The 18,612-nt window shown below is 42.4% G+C and overlaps 1 protein-coding gene across 1 annotated transcript in view; it reads right to left on the bottom strand.

The window, feature by feature from the left end:
• Nucleotides 1-15,583, bottom strand: part of LOC109477334 (E3 ubiquitin-protein ligase PDZRN3-like) — an 89,850-nt gene extending 74,267 nt beyond the window's left edge. The window contains exons 1-3 of the mRNA XM_019778529.1: nt 13,961-15,583; nt 11,803-11,883; nt 8,802-8,903 (exon numbers count right to left, since the gene is read on the bottom strand). Coding sequence (XP_019634088.1) covers nt 8,802-8,903; nt 11,803-11,883; nt 13,961-14,689 — 912 coding nt within the window. The 5' untranslated portion in view covers nt 14,690-15,583. The remainder of the gene's footprint in view (nt 1-8,801; nt 8,904-11,802; nt 11,884-13,960) is intronic.
• Nucleotides 15,584-18,612: the final 3,029 nt, after the last annotated feature.

Below are 18,612 nucleotides of genomic sequence, written 5' to 3'. Positions count from 1 at the left end.
TTGCCCTTTTTTTTAATAAGTGCCTCATACCCTTCTCCTAAGTAGTTTGTCCTTTGTACATCGTGGCATTCTTGTCAACGTGATCGAACAAACACTGTTGTTTGCTCGAATAACATGCTTATGATTTGATAATTAAAGAATTTCGCTGGGGTCGTGCAATCTCTAGAGAAACATGCACACAATTGTGGCCAGATCTGTGACCGCCAAATCTCGGGCAAACAGTTCATGAGAAAAACATAAACACAGGCCGGAACAAACATGCCCCTTGCTGTACTGGACATCCGTGCAACAAACGCACGTACAAATACTTGACAAGCCTTCTTAAACCCGCCAGTTCCGCTCCTACTCTTCCACATTCTCCTTTCTCCCCTCACGAAGGTTTATTTTGGGTTTTTGTATGAATGTGATGCCCAACATGTCTTATCCGGACCTTATCGCAGTTTTATAATAGCCGATGTTGACACGGCGGCCCCAGTACAAATCTAGCCGCAAACACTAAAATTCCAAACAAGCATTTCTTCAAACAGATTTATCCGAATGCCTCATCTCGGGTGGTATGGCAGGGACGTGAGAAAGGGGCCAAAGGCATGCTCGGGGCTCGAAATACTGGGTGCATGTGCACAAAATTGGAACTGTGCACCCAATTTTTCTTCTGTGGGAACACTAGTGCACCCATACATTTTTGTGCATATTTTTGTACATATTCATTTGTACATATCAAATGTATAATAGTATACAGGATATTCTTGGCATCCAAGTGTCAGAAAAATGATAAAATCTTTGTTGTAGTACTTTTTAAAAGATTTTGAAGTTAGCTCCCATTTCAGATTCAAGCTCAGATGAGGAGCAATAAAATCTTTTTTTTTTATATGGTGCCCCCAAACAATTTTTTTGTGCAACTAATTATTTAGGTTGGATGCACCTATTCCCAAAAATGAATTTCGAGCCCTGATGCTGGTCAAGAGAATGTTGGGGGCTGCTGCAGAGATTGACGGCATTTCACACATCCAGACAGATTAGCCCCTCGATCTGACTAAACCATGAGTCATCCTGCTATGTTAGACCAAGGTCACCCCAAGAATCCTAACAATAAACAAGGCGAACATCTGAACTCCTTTCCTCACAAACAATTCTGTAAGGCTTGAATTACAGTCCTGACCTCGCTAACCAGAGGGCCAACTTTTAACAACCATCCCGAGCTGCTTTTGCATTCCTCTCCAGGCTAGCTAACGTAATTTAACTTTTCACGATTAAAATTTCCCCACACATATCCAACAGATAGACAGCTCGAAATAAGTTGCATAAATATTACCAAACACGCCAATATAGTAAATTGTCAAGTCTCGGAATAAGCATTAGCAATACTTAAAAGATATATGATTGTTTAGATTCCCTCCGGTGCTAAGTCGTATGTTTCTTTATTCTTCCATTATGCACTTGCAGTATGGCAGTTCATATTTATGGACTTGTAATCTGAAAGAATGTTGTAAAGCGTACATATATCCTAGCAATGGGTAAGCTAGGAATGGGGCCCGGCATAAATTATGTGAATATTTGGCTGGCTTCTTGAGGGTTTAAACTCAGGCCAGATGGTAGTTCAGGAAGGAGGGGCTGCTAGAACAACAAGTCTAGACCATATCTAACTCAAGCTTCCTCTGGGATGTGTGTTATCTGGGAGAATATCTACAAGCCCAATAGAAAACTGCCCCCTTTTTTCACAAGGAAAACATATCAAACCATACTGATAAACCTGCTTGTATCAACAGTGATTAAATCATCCCAAACTAGAGTTCCACGATCTCATACCTTCGCCAAATGATGTTAGCTTTTATGATTAAGAAATTATATATTAATCCCCCTAATTATGCAAATAAGATCCTCAATTGCATGAATTATATCTGTTGATCATATGATCATATTCTCCACCAAAAGACAGTCTTATCTTAACAAAGAATGCCATGATGAAATTTTCTCATAAATTATGCAAATGAGGTGCTTATTTGAATAAGTTATGTTTAATTATGTTCACCTTAACTTAACTTTCAAACACCCCAAGTATAAAATTCCAGGCAGTTACCACTATGCAATTATAATATTTTCTCATTAATTATGCAAATTAAGTCTTCATTTGCATAATCGATATCTGCCTGTGTTTCTCTCATTCTTAATAACATATGTCACAAGCTTGAACTTCCTATTATGGAATGCAGCTGATAAATAGAATTTCCTCATTAATTATGCAAATTACATCCATATTTGCATAATTGTAATATCATTACGTCAAGCATCACTCAAGCTACCTACATACCAAAAATCACGATGATCCATCCATCGGTTCTTGAGTTATCCCCCTTTAAACATTTGTCCATTAAACCCCCCCTGCAGTTCTAGAGCAAGCAACTAGGGGGCTCAAACTCATGTCACTTTATCCCCAGCACAAGAGCTATCTACCATCTAAATTTTGTCACCCTAGTATGTCTGGATCTTGAGATATCAAAACCGGAAGTTCTGCTGCAGTACCATGACAAGCCGCCAGGTGGCCCAAAATCTAATCATTTTGAGGTCTTATCAAGACCTACCCACCTACCAAGTATCAAGACAATCCATCAAGACCTTCTCAAGTTATCGTGTTGACAGACAGACAGACAGACACACACACACATACACGAACGCCCCTGAAAACATAACCTTCTTGGCGAAGGTAAAGATAGGCTATTGAGAAAACATTAGCCTTGCCCTGACCAACCAACAGATTTTTAAAAAACAATTGAAATTTGGCATCAAAACCAAGTTGCTAGGATGGTTCAAAACAGGATCTTGATCCTTCCACTGCACTGCAATTTAGACAAGCTACATGGACGTCCCCTTGACAATTATCTACCTTTTTTGGCTGATTTCTCTGAACTGAAGCTTATTTTTTGCTCGTCCAGGTCCAATGGAGACAACAAATCACTACCACTATAATCACACAGTTTACACTACATGTAGTTCCAGTTGACACAACACAGGAATGACCATACTTTTTTTCTGACTCATCTCTAGTCATCTAGAACTAATTAAATTATCCCCACTGCAAGGCCATCCTTGTCTGTGTAAGACGCTTCAAATCAACGCCCGGGACTCTGCCAAGACATTGAAACAATCTGGAGAAAATCAAGCTGTGAAGGTCAAAAGTTGAAGACAGTTTTATGAGCGAACGCCCTTGGTGCCATCTTGCTTAATATTCACTGATCAACTCTACAGGGGTCATGTTTCGTTACCAAACACACGTAGGTGTAAATTTCTTAATTTCGGGGTGCTAAAAATGACTACTTCGCACATAAACCGATTAGGAAGAAGGAAATCTTCCCCATTTCCAGGTGCTTACATCGCATTTACAACAAGCAATCAGTTGAGATTGTCAGATATTACATCATCAATGACTTGTACAGCAAACATTACGTTTGGTTCAAGAAATCAAAAGCAGTCAAAAGAATCACTCTCTGTTAAAACTTTAGAAGTGTATGCAGCAATGCACACAACACATCTATCAATCTGATTAATTCTAGCTTCTTGTGATAACAAAGAGGAAAGTGACAGCCACTAAGAAGCTGTGACGAAGTAACATAATTAACCACAAATTGATGACTTCATCCCTGGTGTAGTCTTTTGCTCATCACATATTTCCTGTCTATAAGCAAACAAAAGCAACGCTCTAATCCGTTTCCCTGTTGCCATATTTACTGGTAGAAGTTGTTCACCTTCAAGCCTTGACCTTCCTGAAGGTTTTCAAGGTCGGGTGTCCAATAACTCTCAGGTGTGCTGTCACACCTGCAAACCAGGTGTGTCAAACGAACGTAAGGCTATTTGATTTGGATCAACGTAGATGGGGCATAAACAAAAAAGAAGGGACAAGGGAGAGTGAGAAGTATGTGATGATGTCTTTTGTGTGTGTACGTACATGTTCGATTCTTTTCGTAGTTGTGCGAGAAACAACTATTACGAACATAATAATCAAGCCAGACTTTTTGACTTTCAATTTTGTAACAAGCTCAAATTAAACGAGAAGAAAATTGAAATTTTCTGCTGATTCAACGGTACAATTTGAACCCTGTTGAATCAGCAGAAAATTTTCAACCAATCAGAGACCTCGAGGCTCATTACACATCCTTTGAACTTCAAAGGATGTGTACTGAGCCTCAAGGTTTCTGATTGGCTGGGAGACTTGTTTTATCTGCACGTCTCGCACTCTCACAGCCAACGAACAGGTGCGTTCTAGCAAATACACACACGCGGGGCCGGAGCCGTCTGGAGACGCTCAGTGTTTGGTGGCAGAAAACATCAGAGCAGCAGAAACCCCTTGGAAAGATAAACTTGTTTGTAGACAAAATAGGAAGAACAAGTTTGGCCAGGCTCCACAGGAACTGTGTTTCCCACTGTCTGGGCTTGCAGTCAGCCTTGGAAACAAGGGTAAGGGGCACAGTGGGAGCAGATAAATTTGGCAGGAAAGCTTTAAACACTGACACACTACAGAGTTTAAACTGTAATTTCTAACACAAAAGAATTGGAGTTAACCAGATTTTTGACTGTACAACTGCAGTCTTTACAACTTACGATCCACTGCTCACCGTGTTACGTGTGTCATCTGCAAAACATGACGTCACGAAAGCGGTGGATTGCTCATTCCTAATGACAAAGACTGGAGTTGTACAGTCGAAAAGTCCAATTCTTTGTGTTGGAAATTACAGTTAAAACTTACGACATAATGACGCCTACCAACACAGATGAACTTTCAAGACAACTTTTCAGACATTCTTCCTCTATAAATCCTAAAAAACTATTTGACTCAGTGAGGAGTAAGCTTTTCTGTGAAGGTAAATAAGTGGCAGAATCCTGCATTAGCAAGGCTTCCTCTATGATTTTGGTCATCTTGAAAATGTCTGACTGATTTAATTCAACCTAGTAACACATATCTTTGATAGGAAATGGGGAAGGTCAGTCCTTGGCACAAGCCTTCCCTGACACAGAAAGTTAAGCAGTGGAAAATATGCCTTGTCCTGAATCATATGTATCAGGTTACAACAAATGACATGGTATGAAAGTCTGGAATGACAAGGTAGAACTGGACATAAATCATCTGCATTCTTGTCCTAAGCTTTCCCACAGGCCACACACAAACGACGTGATACACTATTTTGCTAAAAAATGTTAAAAGGGGGCCCGCATGCCCTTTTCCGTAGAGCGTAATCGGCCGTTTTAATTCTACGTTTAGCGCAGACGGACCGCTCTAATTAAACGTAGAGCGTAATTGGCGCATTTTGCGTAGTGCGTATTCGCTGTTTTAATTCTACGTAATGCGTTGTAGCCACTTGGAATTTATCGTAAAGCTTAATCCAGAGGTTTCCAGAATTCAACGTAATACGTAGCCGGCTCTCAACGGTATAGAGCGTTGTCAGGAACCCCCCCATGCAGGCCCCTTTAAAAGACAGAACAGTATGGCTCTATAAGAAATACCTATCCACTTTCAGTGACTTGCAAACCAGATGACCAATTAGCAATACAAGATGATGATGTGTGATATAAGACAATGAAGGGTGTCCAGGCATGACATGTTCTCTGAGATGCTTCACTTCAATTGATAATTAATGATGGCAAGTGCTGACAGTACAAGAGGTCACTTTTTTTCTCCAACTTCAAGTTTTAAAAAAGTACCTTCTTTGAGAAGATACCATTAGGGCTAATGGTACATCTCTAGTTCCACTTGCACAAACATAAATAAATTTGCTGAGAATATTGTTTATTTTCCCACTCTTGCAAAAAATGCTATTTTTCTTTGGACTGTTTCTACTGAAAGGTATTATCAGTTTTTATGTCACCCGGGCCCTAACCTCTCCGATGTTACGTCAATAAACAGATAGTGTCAGCCCAGTCTGGTGCACATCTCAGCGTAAACAACACTGCAGGTTACATACTTGCACCTGCAGTTTAAGACTACATGTAATATAAACTACAGCGATTGTACATACAAACAGCCCTAACCACCTACCACAGAGAAACTCACATCAACCAGAGAGATTTTGGACACAACCCACAAGAAACCTAGTCCACCACAACCAGATACCTTGGGTGTTTGACTTGAGAAGAGAAGACGTCTTCTCTGTCAGCGGTCTTCCTTCAAGAAGGATGAAGTCGGGATAAGAAAAATAAATCTGGATGACCAAGATGGGACAGTCTGTGTAAATGGAGACAGGATTGCGGCGCTGGTGTCTGTCAGCGATGGTGTAGCTTTAAAAGTCTGAAGTAGGTGAATTTCGTAACTCAAAGTGTAATAAAGTAGACTAACTGATATAATAAATATAATATTACCCTTACCATTGTGTCCTTGCCTTGAAAGACTCAAACTCCCTTGGAACCGAATGTTACAGTGTTACCCATTTGCCTCAGCACCCCAAAGGCAAAATTTATGTCCGAAATGGCCTAGCCTAGACTTGGTACCGAAGGCATGCGACCAGTGTGTCAGTGATGGCAGCTGTAGTGCCATTTCAGTTTGCCCTTTTATAACAGCATCACAGTCACGTCTTGCAGGCTATGTGCACCACACTGGTAGCCACATCCTGCAATTTCCCTCTTCTGGCCTTTACGCCATATAGACGATTTGGAGAGCTGGAACTAAACGGCTTGTAATGTTTTTAAAATACAGAATTGTGTTGATACTTTGCTGTGTCCACATCAACAAGACAAATAAGAAGATTGTCAGAATCAACATATCCATAGAAAAGAGCAATAAAAGTCTCACATTCAATTTATATTTTAGTATCAGCCCTTTTCTGGTAGCCTTGCAGTTTTAGAAACAATGTTTTTACAATACGGAATTGTGTTGATACTTTACTGTCCACATCAACGAGACAAATAAGAAGATTGTCAAACTCAAAATATCCATAGAAAAGTCTCACATTCAATTCATATTTTAGTAATAGCCCTTTCTGGTAGCCTTGCAGTTTTAGAAATGATTAACAGAAAGTACCCCCAACAGGTGCATGCGGCTGGGGACTGGGAACAAGAGTCCGTACTGTTGTGTACAACAAATCCAGAACCAGCCTGGCTGAGCCGCAGCTAACTTCAGGTCAAGTTCCTGACAGAAATTGATGGCAAAAGGCCGCAGCCCTGCTACAGGTCAGTCTCCCTGCAGCTGGGACCAGACACTGCGTGAAATATAAAACACTTCTGGTGCACTCTTGCACAGCCCTTGACTCCTTACCTGCCAGCTTCTGCAAGCAATTTGTGACTGAGAAATTGCAATAACACAGCTCCTGATGGGATGTGTGTCCCAGGGAAATTCCTTTCCTCTATCAAGACATTGCTGCCTGTGCAGTTAAGTTTGTGGGAAAGAAGAGCGAATCTCGCCACTCTATATGAGAAACACTTGGCCCTACCTACACCAGAGAATGCATATATATTCGTCAACCTTGCTCTTGAGTGATGTGAGCTTTTTAAAAGCTGCCAGTATCTTGATGATATATGAGGTAGACAGCCTCACATATTTTCGTATGTAACCTTTAACATTTCCACATCTCTCCATTCTGACAAGTAACATCTCCCAGCACCCTGCTGACTGCATTCCAAATGGCTAACTCCGGAATAATCCAGACTATACACAAGTCCCCGCCCTCCCCCCAATAGCTACACAGTCTGACGCACAGACCCTTAAACTGGATACTGTTACGATAACAGGCCTGTACATTTTAATTACATGACAGAACTGACAGACAAATTATCTGTTTGTGAATTTGTCCCACTACAGGATGCTTTTAAAGCTCGTTTGGAACTGCCTTCTGTATCGCTGGACATTCCTTGGGTTCACGAGCAATAAGGCATGAGATTACAATCGAAATGCCACCCTTACTGCCTCAGAAATTTTATCTTGTCTAAACTAGTCCCAGTATATTCCGAAACTCTGCTGTATCCGCCACTAAAAATAGTCCCTGTAAAAAAAAATCTTGATGACACAAAAAGCGGTGATCACGTACAGAGTATCTTGTGTACGCCCGGGTTGTTACATGGATACAGGCGGGTCTGCTTGTACGCAGAGCTTCCTGTTTTAGCCGGTTTACAGATGGAGGGGGGGAAAACTTGCAGCATCTGGCTGGAAGTTGCTGTCACATGTCAGCAAACGTCCCAGCCAGGCCTTTGGCTGGATAAACAAAGGCTCACATTTGACTCCTTTCTCTGCCATTTTGGGAGAGGCCTGCCTAAACATGGCTGGGACCATGGGAGCGACAAATGACAGAGGGATTGCTTCTGCTATGGGGACAATCTCGGGGACAAACCTCTAAGGACCTTATCAAACCAGGGTGGGATAGCTGCCAGATTTCAGAACTTCAAACCAAGATATGCTATTAGAGAAGTCCAGGCATTTTCACGTACACGGACGGAATGTGGAAAGCATGGGGGCCCGGTTTGCAGGAGGGAAGTGTTGAAGTAGGTTGACGGGCATACAACAAAAACCAACAATCACAGAAACCAAATAAACAGTGGAGGAAAGCTGTCAAAACTCTTGTGCAAACTACCTAGCGAGGCAGAAATACTATAACCAGACCTGTGTGTTTCTTATAATAACTCACACGCATCTATACCCCCCTATAGGATACATTGCTTCTTCGTTCCTCAACGGAACATTTCAAACCCTTATATACCAAGGGCAGATGTTGCAGAAAGTCTTGCAGCATCTGAAGTAACTCAAGCTGGCAGAGTAAGCCGGCAAGGATAAACAACGGTCGTGAGGGAAACGCCGTGATTGGAAGTCGTGGAGTCTGTCCACATACCTGCATGATGCGATCATGTATCCGCAGCTTCCCTTGCTCGTCTGCCGGGCCCTTCTCTACGATTCGCGACACGTAGATGCCCTCGGAAGAAATCCCGTCTCCCTGTAAGGAAGAAACAGTCAGCTTACCGGAACGCGATCATAACATTGTGGTAAAACATGATCTCATCCTACAGTTTTAGGTTGGGGCTTCGGCTGGCTTCTCAAATAAGACAAAAGGGGCAAAGCAGCACATTATTCTCTATAACTACTGTAAAATCACGAATTTTTCGACATCGTTTTATGATCATGGTTTTCGCGGTCACTTCTTCACCACAAACTTATCATTACAGTGAACAAATAATTCGCCAACTTTCTTCTTGCTGCACCTGCCGCCACCGCAAACATATAGTTCCCTGAACATGTCATTTTTTCTCAGACCGCAAACTTTTGCTACCGCAAACATTAAGTGATTTACAGTACATCTTAAATGATGTCTAATCAATTATCTGACAGACGATAGCTATATAAATTTTCCAATTTAAAGCTGACATAGAATATATTCACTGGAAGCATTACATCATTATGAAAGGGCAAATTGCAATAGATGAAAGTAGCTACCTACAAATTCAAGGTTACTCAAATTAGTATTTGACAATGAATCAAAGCAAAGATAACCATATGAGCTATATAGATAAACATACTTATTACAGATGGGAACTGAATACTTAAACATGATTGCAATGGTGCCTTATGCCTACCGAACTGTCAGTCTTGGTTCAAAGGACTGTATTTCTTGTTTAAGCTCCAGACTAAATAGAAGTTTGAAACTGGTTGTGTGCAAGCTCCCACAACCTACCCTTGGACACGTACTGCTTGGATTTGTCACCGGAGTATGAAAAATGGGGGCGCAATATTTGACTTTGACCTTCTAAGAGTCATTTTAGTCCACTCTGAGAGACAGTTTGTGATGAAAACTTGAGTCATTTCAGCTGATTGCCATCTTTACCTCAGTGTTAAATTTCTACACTGCGGCCAAGACTACCTATAGAGAATAGCCTAGCCATAATAAACTTTCTGAACAAAGCGATGTTAGTCTAAGTTCTGCTGATGGAAGGGTAGATAATCGGGTGCTCTATAGTTTTTACAAATAACTAGATCTCCTGTGGCTGTTTGGATGGCAGGCATTTGGGAAAATCAAAGTTTGCAGTAGTGTTTCAAGAGTTATTGTTACTCCGTGCCCAGTAGGGGAAATGCCACATACCAAGTGTGACATGACTTCCTTACTTCGGTATCTTTCTGAGTGGTGCAATTGAGACGTTTTCACTCGTTTGAGGACGTGTATTTCCTTCTAATCGTCTCTTGTTCCTCAAGCTTTCTTCAAAGGAAACAGCAGCTTACATACCAAATACCTTCAACGTTTGTTCTGGCTGGAATGGTACAAAATGCTGATTTGCACTCTTTCATATTTACGCAAAAGATATTTCTAAAAGGTCATGTTTGTATGTAACAACTAGAATTCACGGTTTATTGCTATTGTACAAAGACACCATTGCTTTTGTAAGCTAAGGGAGTTTCTGTACAGACAGTTTATGTTATTCACAGAAAACAGGTACTGCCCTTGTTAGAGAGTACAGTACATGCATGTGAAGTGTTCTAGAGGACTCAAACTGTCAACCCGAAAATAAGCTTTGTGTAGTACACATAACAACATGAAAGAAATCAAGGTGTAGGACATTTTTTTGTGACAAATTTTGTCACAGAGAATGTTGTCTGTCAAACTTTACTGTCATGCTATTTTAGTTGGCCTAATTATGGTCCCTTCGTTATTGTCCCATGAAGAGCGAAGAGGGTCCTGTATACATACACATTACACACAGCTCACAACTCCAAAAAACACTCCAAATTTAAATGGAGCAAGACAAAGGTGTTCTTTGAGGTACAGCGCAAAAAAACACAGCTTCTGAATATAAATCCTATTTTCATTATGGCAGGTTCTGACACAAAGGTAGACAATTAGTAGGTGGACTGTCCAAGAATAATACCATTCTTTACTTTCTAAAACTTCAAGTTTGATCAAAATGGTTGCTTTTGTCTGTGTATAAGAATACCACACCTCCGCTGTATACGGTACCAGACAATTCTTACACAATTAAAGAAGACAGGCCATCTCTAGAGACTGCGAAAACAATTATCCAGCCAGGTCTTTTGTGACCTCACCCATTCACAGCGTGAAGAAATGGGCTTCAATACAGCTAATTCTAACTGAATGAAATGGTAATGGTGGAAATGTGGGCCTATTCTTCCCTGTACATTGAAAAGGAAATAGACTTCAGGCAGATGAAGAGGGGGAAAATGAAGGGTGATTTGCATGATGAAGGAATGATCACTCCCAGAAGTAATTATCCAACACAGTCACTGTCACCTTCTGACCTTCTTCTTGTCTCCTAGCTATGGAAAACATCACAGAGGATATAAGGCCACACCAATTTAATTTCTTGGTTAACGGATTCGCCCGCTTCATTTTTTCTGATTTGCACCAAAAAAAAAGGAAATCAACTGCAAAATGCTCATATTTTGCCCTGAACAGTTGAAAACAGTCCTTTCCCTCCTAGTTGTTACAGTTATTCCATCTTTCAATGCAATGGTATCATTAAAAGTTCAAAATTCATTGTTTAATTAAATTTTGAACCAGCCTGGTGTGTTGACTTCATGGCTCCTATCGTACCATTTTGGGCCATAATAGGATACCTAGACCTGTTTTTATTTTTTTATTTTTTTTCGCCTGCCCACTCCATTACTTTTTAGAAAAATCCATTAACCAAGAAATTTAATTGGTGTGGCCTTATTGAAAAATAATTGGCAGTTTACAGTTACAGATATACTTTACTCTTAATTTTGAAGAATCAAGAATCATCCCTTGTTGGCTTGTACATTATTGAACTCAATCTGAGGATATCATTTTTTTTTCATGCCCCTTTCCAGACATCATTCTCATTTCTCCCATCATGCACTGCACCTACCACATTTCCTCCCATGATGTTAAATCCCAGCATGCCTTGGTCTCGCTCCAGCATCACAGTAAGTTGCTGTTCCTCTCCAGGCTGTCAAAAAAAACCAGCAAAATTTAATATGATCACACAGCAAAAAATTCATGACAGCTAAGTATTATGAAAGTAATATTTGTAGTAGTAGGCTGAACTATGCATCCAAACTTCTAATTGTTACTACAGATGCTAGCAAGAGGCTATAAAGGTCCATAAAGTTGTAGAGACAGAAATAGCACAGGAGACTTCTAAATATAATCTCATTATCTCAAGATTGATAGCAGAATTCGTCTCGTTAACGATTGCATGGGATGGTGGTGAAAATGTCAAACATCACAGATGCTTTCTTGACAACGAGTCTTCCTTTGAATTCCGAGCCTTCTGAGGATACTTGCGAAACCCAACGAGGAATGTCGGACACTTGGATTCGTGTGTACTAACAGACTATTGGAGCCAAGTGAGCTTGGGACGGCCAAGCGCAGTGGGACAGGGCTTGTCCCTGAACACCTAACAGCTGCAAACATATCAACAGATGTTCAAAAGTAGGGCTGCAACTAGAAGAGAATGCACATAGAATAGACAGTACTGTAAATCACTTTATGTTCACAGTAGCAAAAGTTTGTGGTCTGAGATAAATGGACATGTTCACTATATGTTCGCAATGGCGGCAGGTGCATAAGAAAGCAAGTCAGCCAATCATTTGTTCACAGGAATGATAAGTTCCCAGTATAGAAGTACAGAAACTGCGATTATAAAAGCTACAACTTAGTACAAGGAGATGGCTTTCTTCAACTCTAAAATTAGTAAGAGCCAGTGTTACTGTTAGCATTTGGAAGTTGACAATTACCCAAAATAGCAGAATATAATTTAGTACAATTTTTCTTTTCAAATTGGGAATTTTAGAAGTGAAGTGAACTTCTCTAAACCCTCTAGAATAGACGAAAGCCAGACAGTGAAGGTGACATCTCGAGAAGGACATGTCACATGGCTGGAATTTTCTGCCTTGCAGGGGGTATCTAGTATGAAAGGCAACCTGAACTATGGTAGACAGAAAAGCTGACAATCACCATGCTAAACAGAAATGTACTAGACAGTGGTCTTTTGACTGGCTTCAACAAATTTCAAGCTAGAACTGGGCAATACCTGTTAAAAATCGATTGACTGATAAACACTGGTTTACGTGTATACTGATGTGAAAATGGATTAACAAAGAAAAGGTAGTTTGCTTGCTTATGAACGCTCTATGCTGCCTGGAAGTCATCTGTTTATCTAACCCACAGTGGGGCACCTTGAACTAAAAGGGCAGGGCAGTTGCAGGGCTTGTTCAGTCCTGTTATGAAATTTCCTATGTAAACCTTGTCCTCATTGGAGGAAGGGAATTAATTGGATCTTTGTCAACAGTGGGAGGCAAGTAAAAGGGGGGGCAGGTATCTTTGATGTCTGAGATTCAAAGCTAAAAACAACATCCCCTGTTTAGAGGGAATGCCACCCCCTCAGAACAGGAAGTACAAGCACCAATACACCTTCCTTCTAAACATTCTGAAGTCAGCATTTTTCAAACCTGTGGTGTCAAAATTTTTTCTGGACAGTGAGTGCAAAGAGCCATCGGATGGCACCAAGGCTACATTTTTCACTGTTTTGGCATCTAAATGTCCTTTCTCAGAAAGCCGGTCAAGAAAAAGTATTTGTTTGCAGAGTTTGCAAATATTTGCAGTGAGTTACACTGATAAACAACGTTGCGTGGGGGCATTTAAAGTGGTAAACTACATAAATGTCCTATCAGCAAGATACCAGCCCTAGGGCAATGCAGATATCTCAACTCTGATAAGGGAAAAAACACTATAGAAATGTCTACACTTTATGTGTGTGGCTAGTGTTAAAGAGAAAAGGGGAATAAAAGAAAAACACACTTTATTCCCCAGGCTATATGTTTTGTGAACATTGCAACAAAGGGATTTAAATGGCCAACAACTGGTGCACACGCTCTGTGGTCACACAACAACGGGCTACCAGGTGCCCTGGTCGCGACCTCACCTTGGGACCTGTGCAAATGACTGGGCACGACAAAAACAATAGATAGTATTGTTTCAGCCACCCACCCCATTCATTCATAATTTTCACAATCATGACATACCTGCCAATTCCTCCTGGTGAAGTAGTCGATCTGTGCCCTGTAGTCCGTGATTTTCTTCTGAAATCTCAGCGCCTGCATGTGGATGTCGCTCTGGAGCGCGGCGATCTGGGCCAGAAGGGCTTTCTCCCGCTTGGAGAATCGAACGGCACGTTTCTTGTCGTCCTGATCGGCCCTGGAGAGCTTGAGCTGCAGGGAGGAGACCAGGTTTTGTAAGGCTTTGATACAGTCGTGTTCTGTAGATGAAGCGTCTTTGTGGGTGAGGGTAAGGCCGCAGCCTTGTTGGCAAACTCCTGCAGGCCTGAAGGGGCACAGTTCGCGCTGGTGTTGGTCGTGATCCTTGCAGTTGACCATTTCCCGACAGCCGGGGTTACGGCAGGGCACGGGGGTGTAGTCACATCGGTCCAGGTGCGCTCCGAGTTCCCTCAGCGGCACCACCGTCTCACAGCCCCGCCCGTCGTGGTCGCACCGCACGGGGAGGGAGAGGACTAGGCTGCGGAGCGGGAGGACGTGGTGCAGGTCCCGAACAGACGCGATGGTCGTCCCGCAGGTTATGTTTTCTCCCCCGAGGTAGGGGCAGCAGGCGCGTAGCTCCACCCAGGGCAGCACGCACCCCGCACAGAAGACATGTCCGCACGGCGTAGCTAGCGGGTCCTGTAACACCCCTCCGCACAGAGAACACAACAAGTCGGGCGACACAGGCCCCGAGAACCGACGGGCGTCAATCCCCATACCGATACTCCTACTAGCTCCACGTTAGTACACGGCAAACATCATCAGCACAGTACAATCAGAAAATGTAGCGTCCTCCTAAAACACACAATCCTGAAGGCCCGTCCTCGGCAATATTTGTGACACGGCACTGACCTGTTGCTCACGCAATTTTCAGTGAGCCCAAACTTCCTGATAAACTCCGAAATCGCTGACTGCACACTGTTTACAGCGCCGGTCTGTGCAGGAGCGCAGAGTAAAGAGAGGGCTGATCCCCAGGACAGCTAGCGGGATCCACGGTCTCAGTCACGGGCCGTCTGGCCTGACCCCTAGCACCACAATCTGCCGCACAGACGGGGTGAAAGCCGCGGGGTTCACCACCGAAGATCACTCGCACAATCCCTCGGTAGGTCCACGACAATCCGACGAAATTCTGAGACCCAAAACTGCGCGTGCGAGACGTTCAGCTCGGAAGGACGCGAATGCAGTTCCCAGTTCGGCCAAGGAAAACACAGGAATGGAAATAAAATCGCCCCCAGGCCCGGCTCAACTCGCGCACCCCGCCGGCTAGACCCTTTGAAGCTCCGCCAGGGCAAATCCACGCAGGCAGGGACGTCCTGTCTCCTCGCTATTGGCTGTCAAGCCGAAAGTTATTCCACACCCCTCCAAACACCGTGGTCTGTTCCATATCTGGAACAACATTGCCCTTTAATGGCTGGTGGAAGAATCCACCGAGCTGAACTTGTAGGGGTGACGAGACGGGGAGTCCTGGTGATGGGAACTTCCGGCAGGCGGGGACTTTGAAGGTTTTTGTATGCGCGACAGGCCATGGGAAACTGGCTTCGTCGTTTCCATCATAGAGAAAATAGGTGTGAACCACTAATTGCTCCTGTCACAATTTGACAGAATACACACAGACAGATGGTTTCTTCGGATCGGGAAATGAACACTGTCTTGTCCCAGGTGTCCGTCACAAAATGTCCCTTTCGTTTTGTAATATACTAAAAGTATAAGACGTAGGAAAAAAAATACATTTTTCAAAAGTTGTGTATCAAATTCTTCAAGACCAAGGAGTAAACCCATGTCCATTTTCCTTGGATTTTTGAGCGTAAACGCCTGTTCCTATTTGGCTTGGCTGCAAAAAAGGCACGCCAGCAAAATTGGAAGCAGCTGACATACGGCAGACTACAACACACATACACACATAGCTCCCACACGGGGCTCAAGGAGGTACGCCTAACTCTTGGGTTTTGACCGAGATGAACTCTTAATCAATTCCAAAAGGCGTCAGGCTCACAGCTATACGATGAGTTGAGGTGGTAGATTTAGAATCGAAGTCATTGTTTATAAAGTTGAGACCTGTCTACGTAGTAACTGACGTATACGGATGACTTCTTGACGCAAAAGGACCTGGCACACTTGTCAACACGAGAGATCACATGTAAACCGAATGCCCAACTGTTGTGTCTGTGACAATTGTGTCGTTTATTGACTCAACATTAGACAGGCGAATGTCAGGGACGAAGCTTCGACAGTCAGTACTCTCCAAGCAGAGGTTTGGGTTTTGGCTTATTTCTAGCATGTTTTATTAGGCTTTTTTATCGGGGTTTCTTTTTTATAATTGCACTTGATTTTGTTTACGCCCCAAAATAATCCAGTGCAACAAAAAACGATAAAAAACTCAGTTTTCTGTCACTACCACACCAAAGGACAAAAAAACGGAGCATACTAGTATTAAAAAGGTCACAATCTTCCCCACCAACCTCTGCTTGGAGTGTAGTCAATGAAATGTTTTCCCGATCCCCAGAACAGGAAATACTGTATCTCACTATCTGTTTCTGACGTCTTTTCAGAGTTTTCTCTCGTTCTTTCTGCCGTTTGTAGTAACTTTACACGAGTTTTCCTTTCTTAGGTCGAGACGTCGACATTTTTTTTTATTTCTCCCTGTCACAAGCGCATTGCATGATTCTGGATTATTCGTAAACAAATTCTTCATAGTTTTACATGTATTTCGATAGTATCTTTTTTCGTAGATCAAAAGTCACATACATGTACATTAAATCATCAATATTATAATAATAACGTGAAGCTTTGATCTTCGAGAAGATTGCATTCGAGCAAAAGAACGAATTCGTTAGAAAATACATCGCTTCCTCTCTCAAAAGGTTATTATTTTATATTTTGTCAACTTTTTATTTGTTTTTCTTGCTGATGAAAAAAACGTCATTTGTTTGTTTGTTTCTTTCTTTCTCCTGGTAATGAAAAAAAGCCCAGACAATATCAACGTACATCATGTGGTTAGGTATGTTTATCTTTGCCCCATCCTGAAAAGAAAAATACCAATTAACACTGAGATGTTTATTGCAAGGTCAGTTTTGTTGGTGTCGGCAATTGCGCAGAATTGGCGCCAAAATTCACACCTTTTTCCCAGCCTACGGGGTTTGGAGCGTGAAATTGGGAACGAGACGCCCCGTCTCCCCTGGGCCAGTTTCACACGGACTTGTCACTCGTGCCGCCCGGAGGCACCGGCCTGACAACGTAACAACACTCACAGGACATGCACGGGTGATCGCCAAGAAGTTTTTTGGGAGAAGATAGCCTCCTGTGTAGGCCCCGCCGGGCGGTGGGGAAGGAGTTCTTTAATGTAGCCGGCCATCCTACATAACCGACGAGAGAAGGTAGAATGTAGAGTGTAGGATGGCCGGCTATATTAAAATAACGCGTTAAAACTCTTGAACTCTTCCCCACATCCGCGGGGCCTGCACAGGAGGCTAAGGAGAAGAGTAGCCTCTACCTAGCCTCCTGTGCAGGCCTCTGGACGGGTGGAAATTTTGATACTGCGTTTTGTAGAATCTTTAACGCGTTCCTTTGTTGGCCACCTTACAACCAGCAGCGACGGGTACAAGCCTTTTCCGGGCGGCTGGTTGTAGGATGGGCGGCAAAAGAACGCGTTAAAAATTCTACAAAACGCAGTATCAAAACTCCCACCCACCCGGAAGCCTGCACAGGAGGCTAGCCTCTACATACTCTCCAAGCAGAGGTTTGGGTTTTGGCTTATTTTTGGCGTGTTTTAGGGATTTTCTTTTTTTTTTTTTTGCGCTGGCACGCCAAAAACAGGTACCACAGCAAAAAAAGAATGTCCGATAAAAAAAAAGCCTAAAGAAACGCCAAAAATATAAGCCAAAACCTACCAACTGCTTGGAGACTAGCCTCTATCAGACCTCGGAAGCGGCTGGACACATGGACAGATAACATGTCAGTATACTGCACTCCTTTGGCGAACCAATGCCCCTGGAATGTTATCTGTCTATTTGGCTAATTTCTAGTCTACTGGCCGCTTTCGAATCCTTGTAGAGGCTAGCTAGAGGGGAGGTTCTTGGACGAAAAACGCTCTGATATCCCTGCATCTGTTTTAAGGCTATCACAGTATATGCACAACCTTCTCTGTCATAGCCCACGACAGTTGCAATTAAGCCCCGAAGAAAAATTCTAGACAACATTTTCCCTACAAGTATACCCTGCATGTGTTTTCTGAGAATCCAGGCTTTCAAACCGGCTTTTTATTTTGGAAAGGAAAACTTTAAATATTCGATATTGGTAGTTTCGCTGTTTATAGTGGCTGTCCAAAAGATCTGCTTGGAGATTTGTCTACCAGTATCAAAATATTTCATGGCTTGAACAAATTACTGATTTAATGGTAAAATAGATACTCTTTGGAAATAATCGATTTTTATGATGAAAAAAAACCTAGTCAGTTGTTGCCTTTCGTTTGAAAAGTAGGTCAACAGACTGATATGTTTCATCTGCTTTGATGCACGTATAATATTACTGTTGATTCATAATCTCCAAGCAGATCTTTTGGTGGTCGCAAAGGCCAGGCAGCATCCATTTACCAGTTACCATTTGCGAGCTGGAGTAAAAAAAAAAGGTACCAGTCCCGAAAA

Source organism: Branchiostoma belcheri, unplaced genomic scaffold, assembly GCF_001625305.1.
Source record: "Branchiostoma belcheri isolate BF01 breed outbred unplaced genomic scaffold, Haploidv18h27 scaffold4, whole genome shotgun sequence".
NCBI classification, from domain to species: domain Eukaryota; kingdom Metazoa; phylum Chordata; class Leptocardii; order Amphioxiformes; family Branchiostomatidae; genus Branchiostoma; species Branchiostoma belcheri.
Note: the sequence above shows the minus strand (reverse complement) of the source record. Positions and strands in the feature narration are given on the sequence as shown.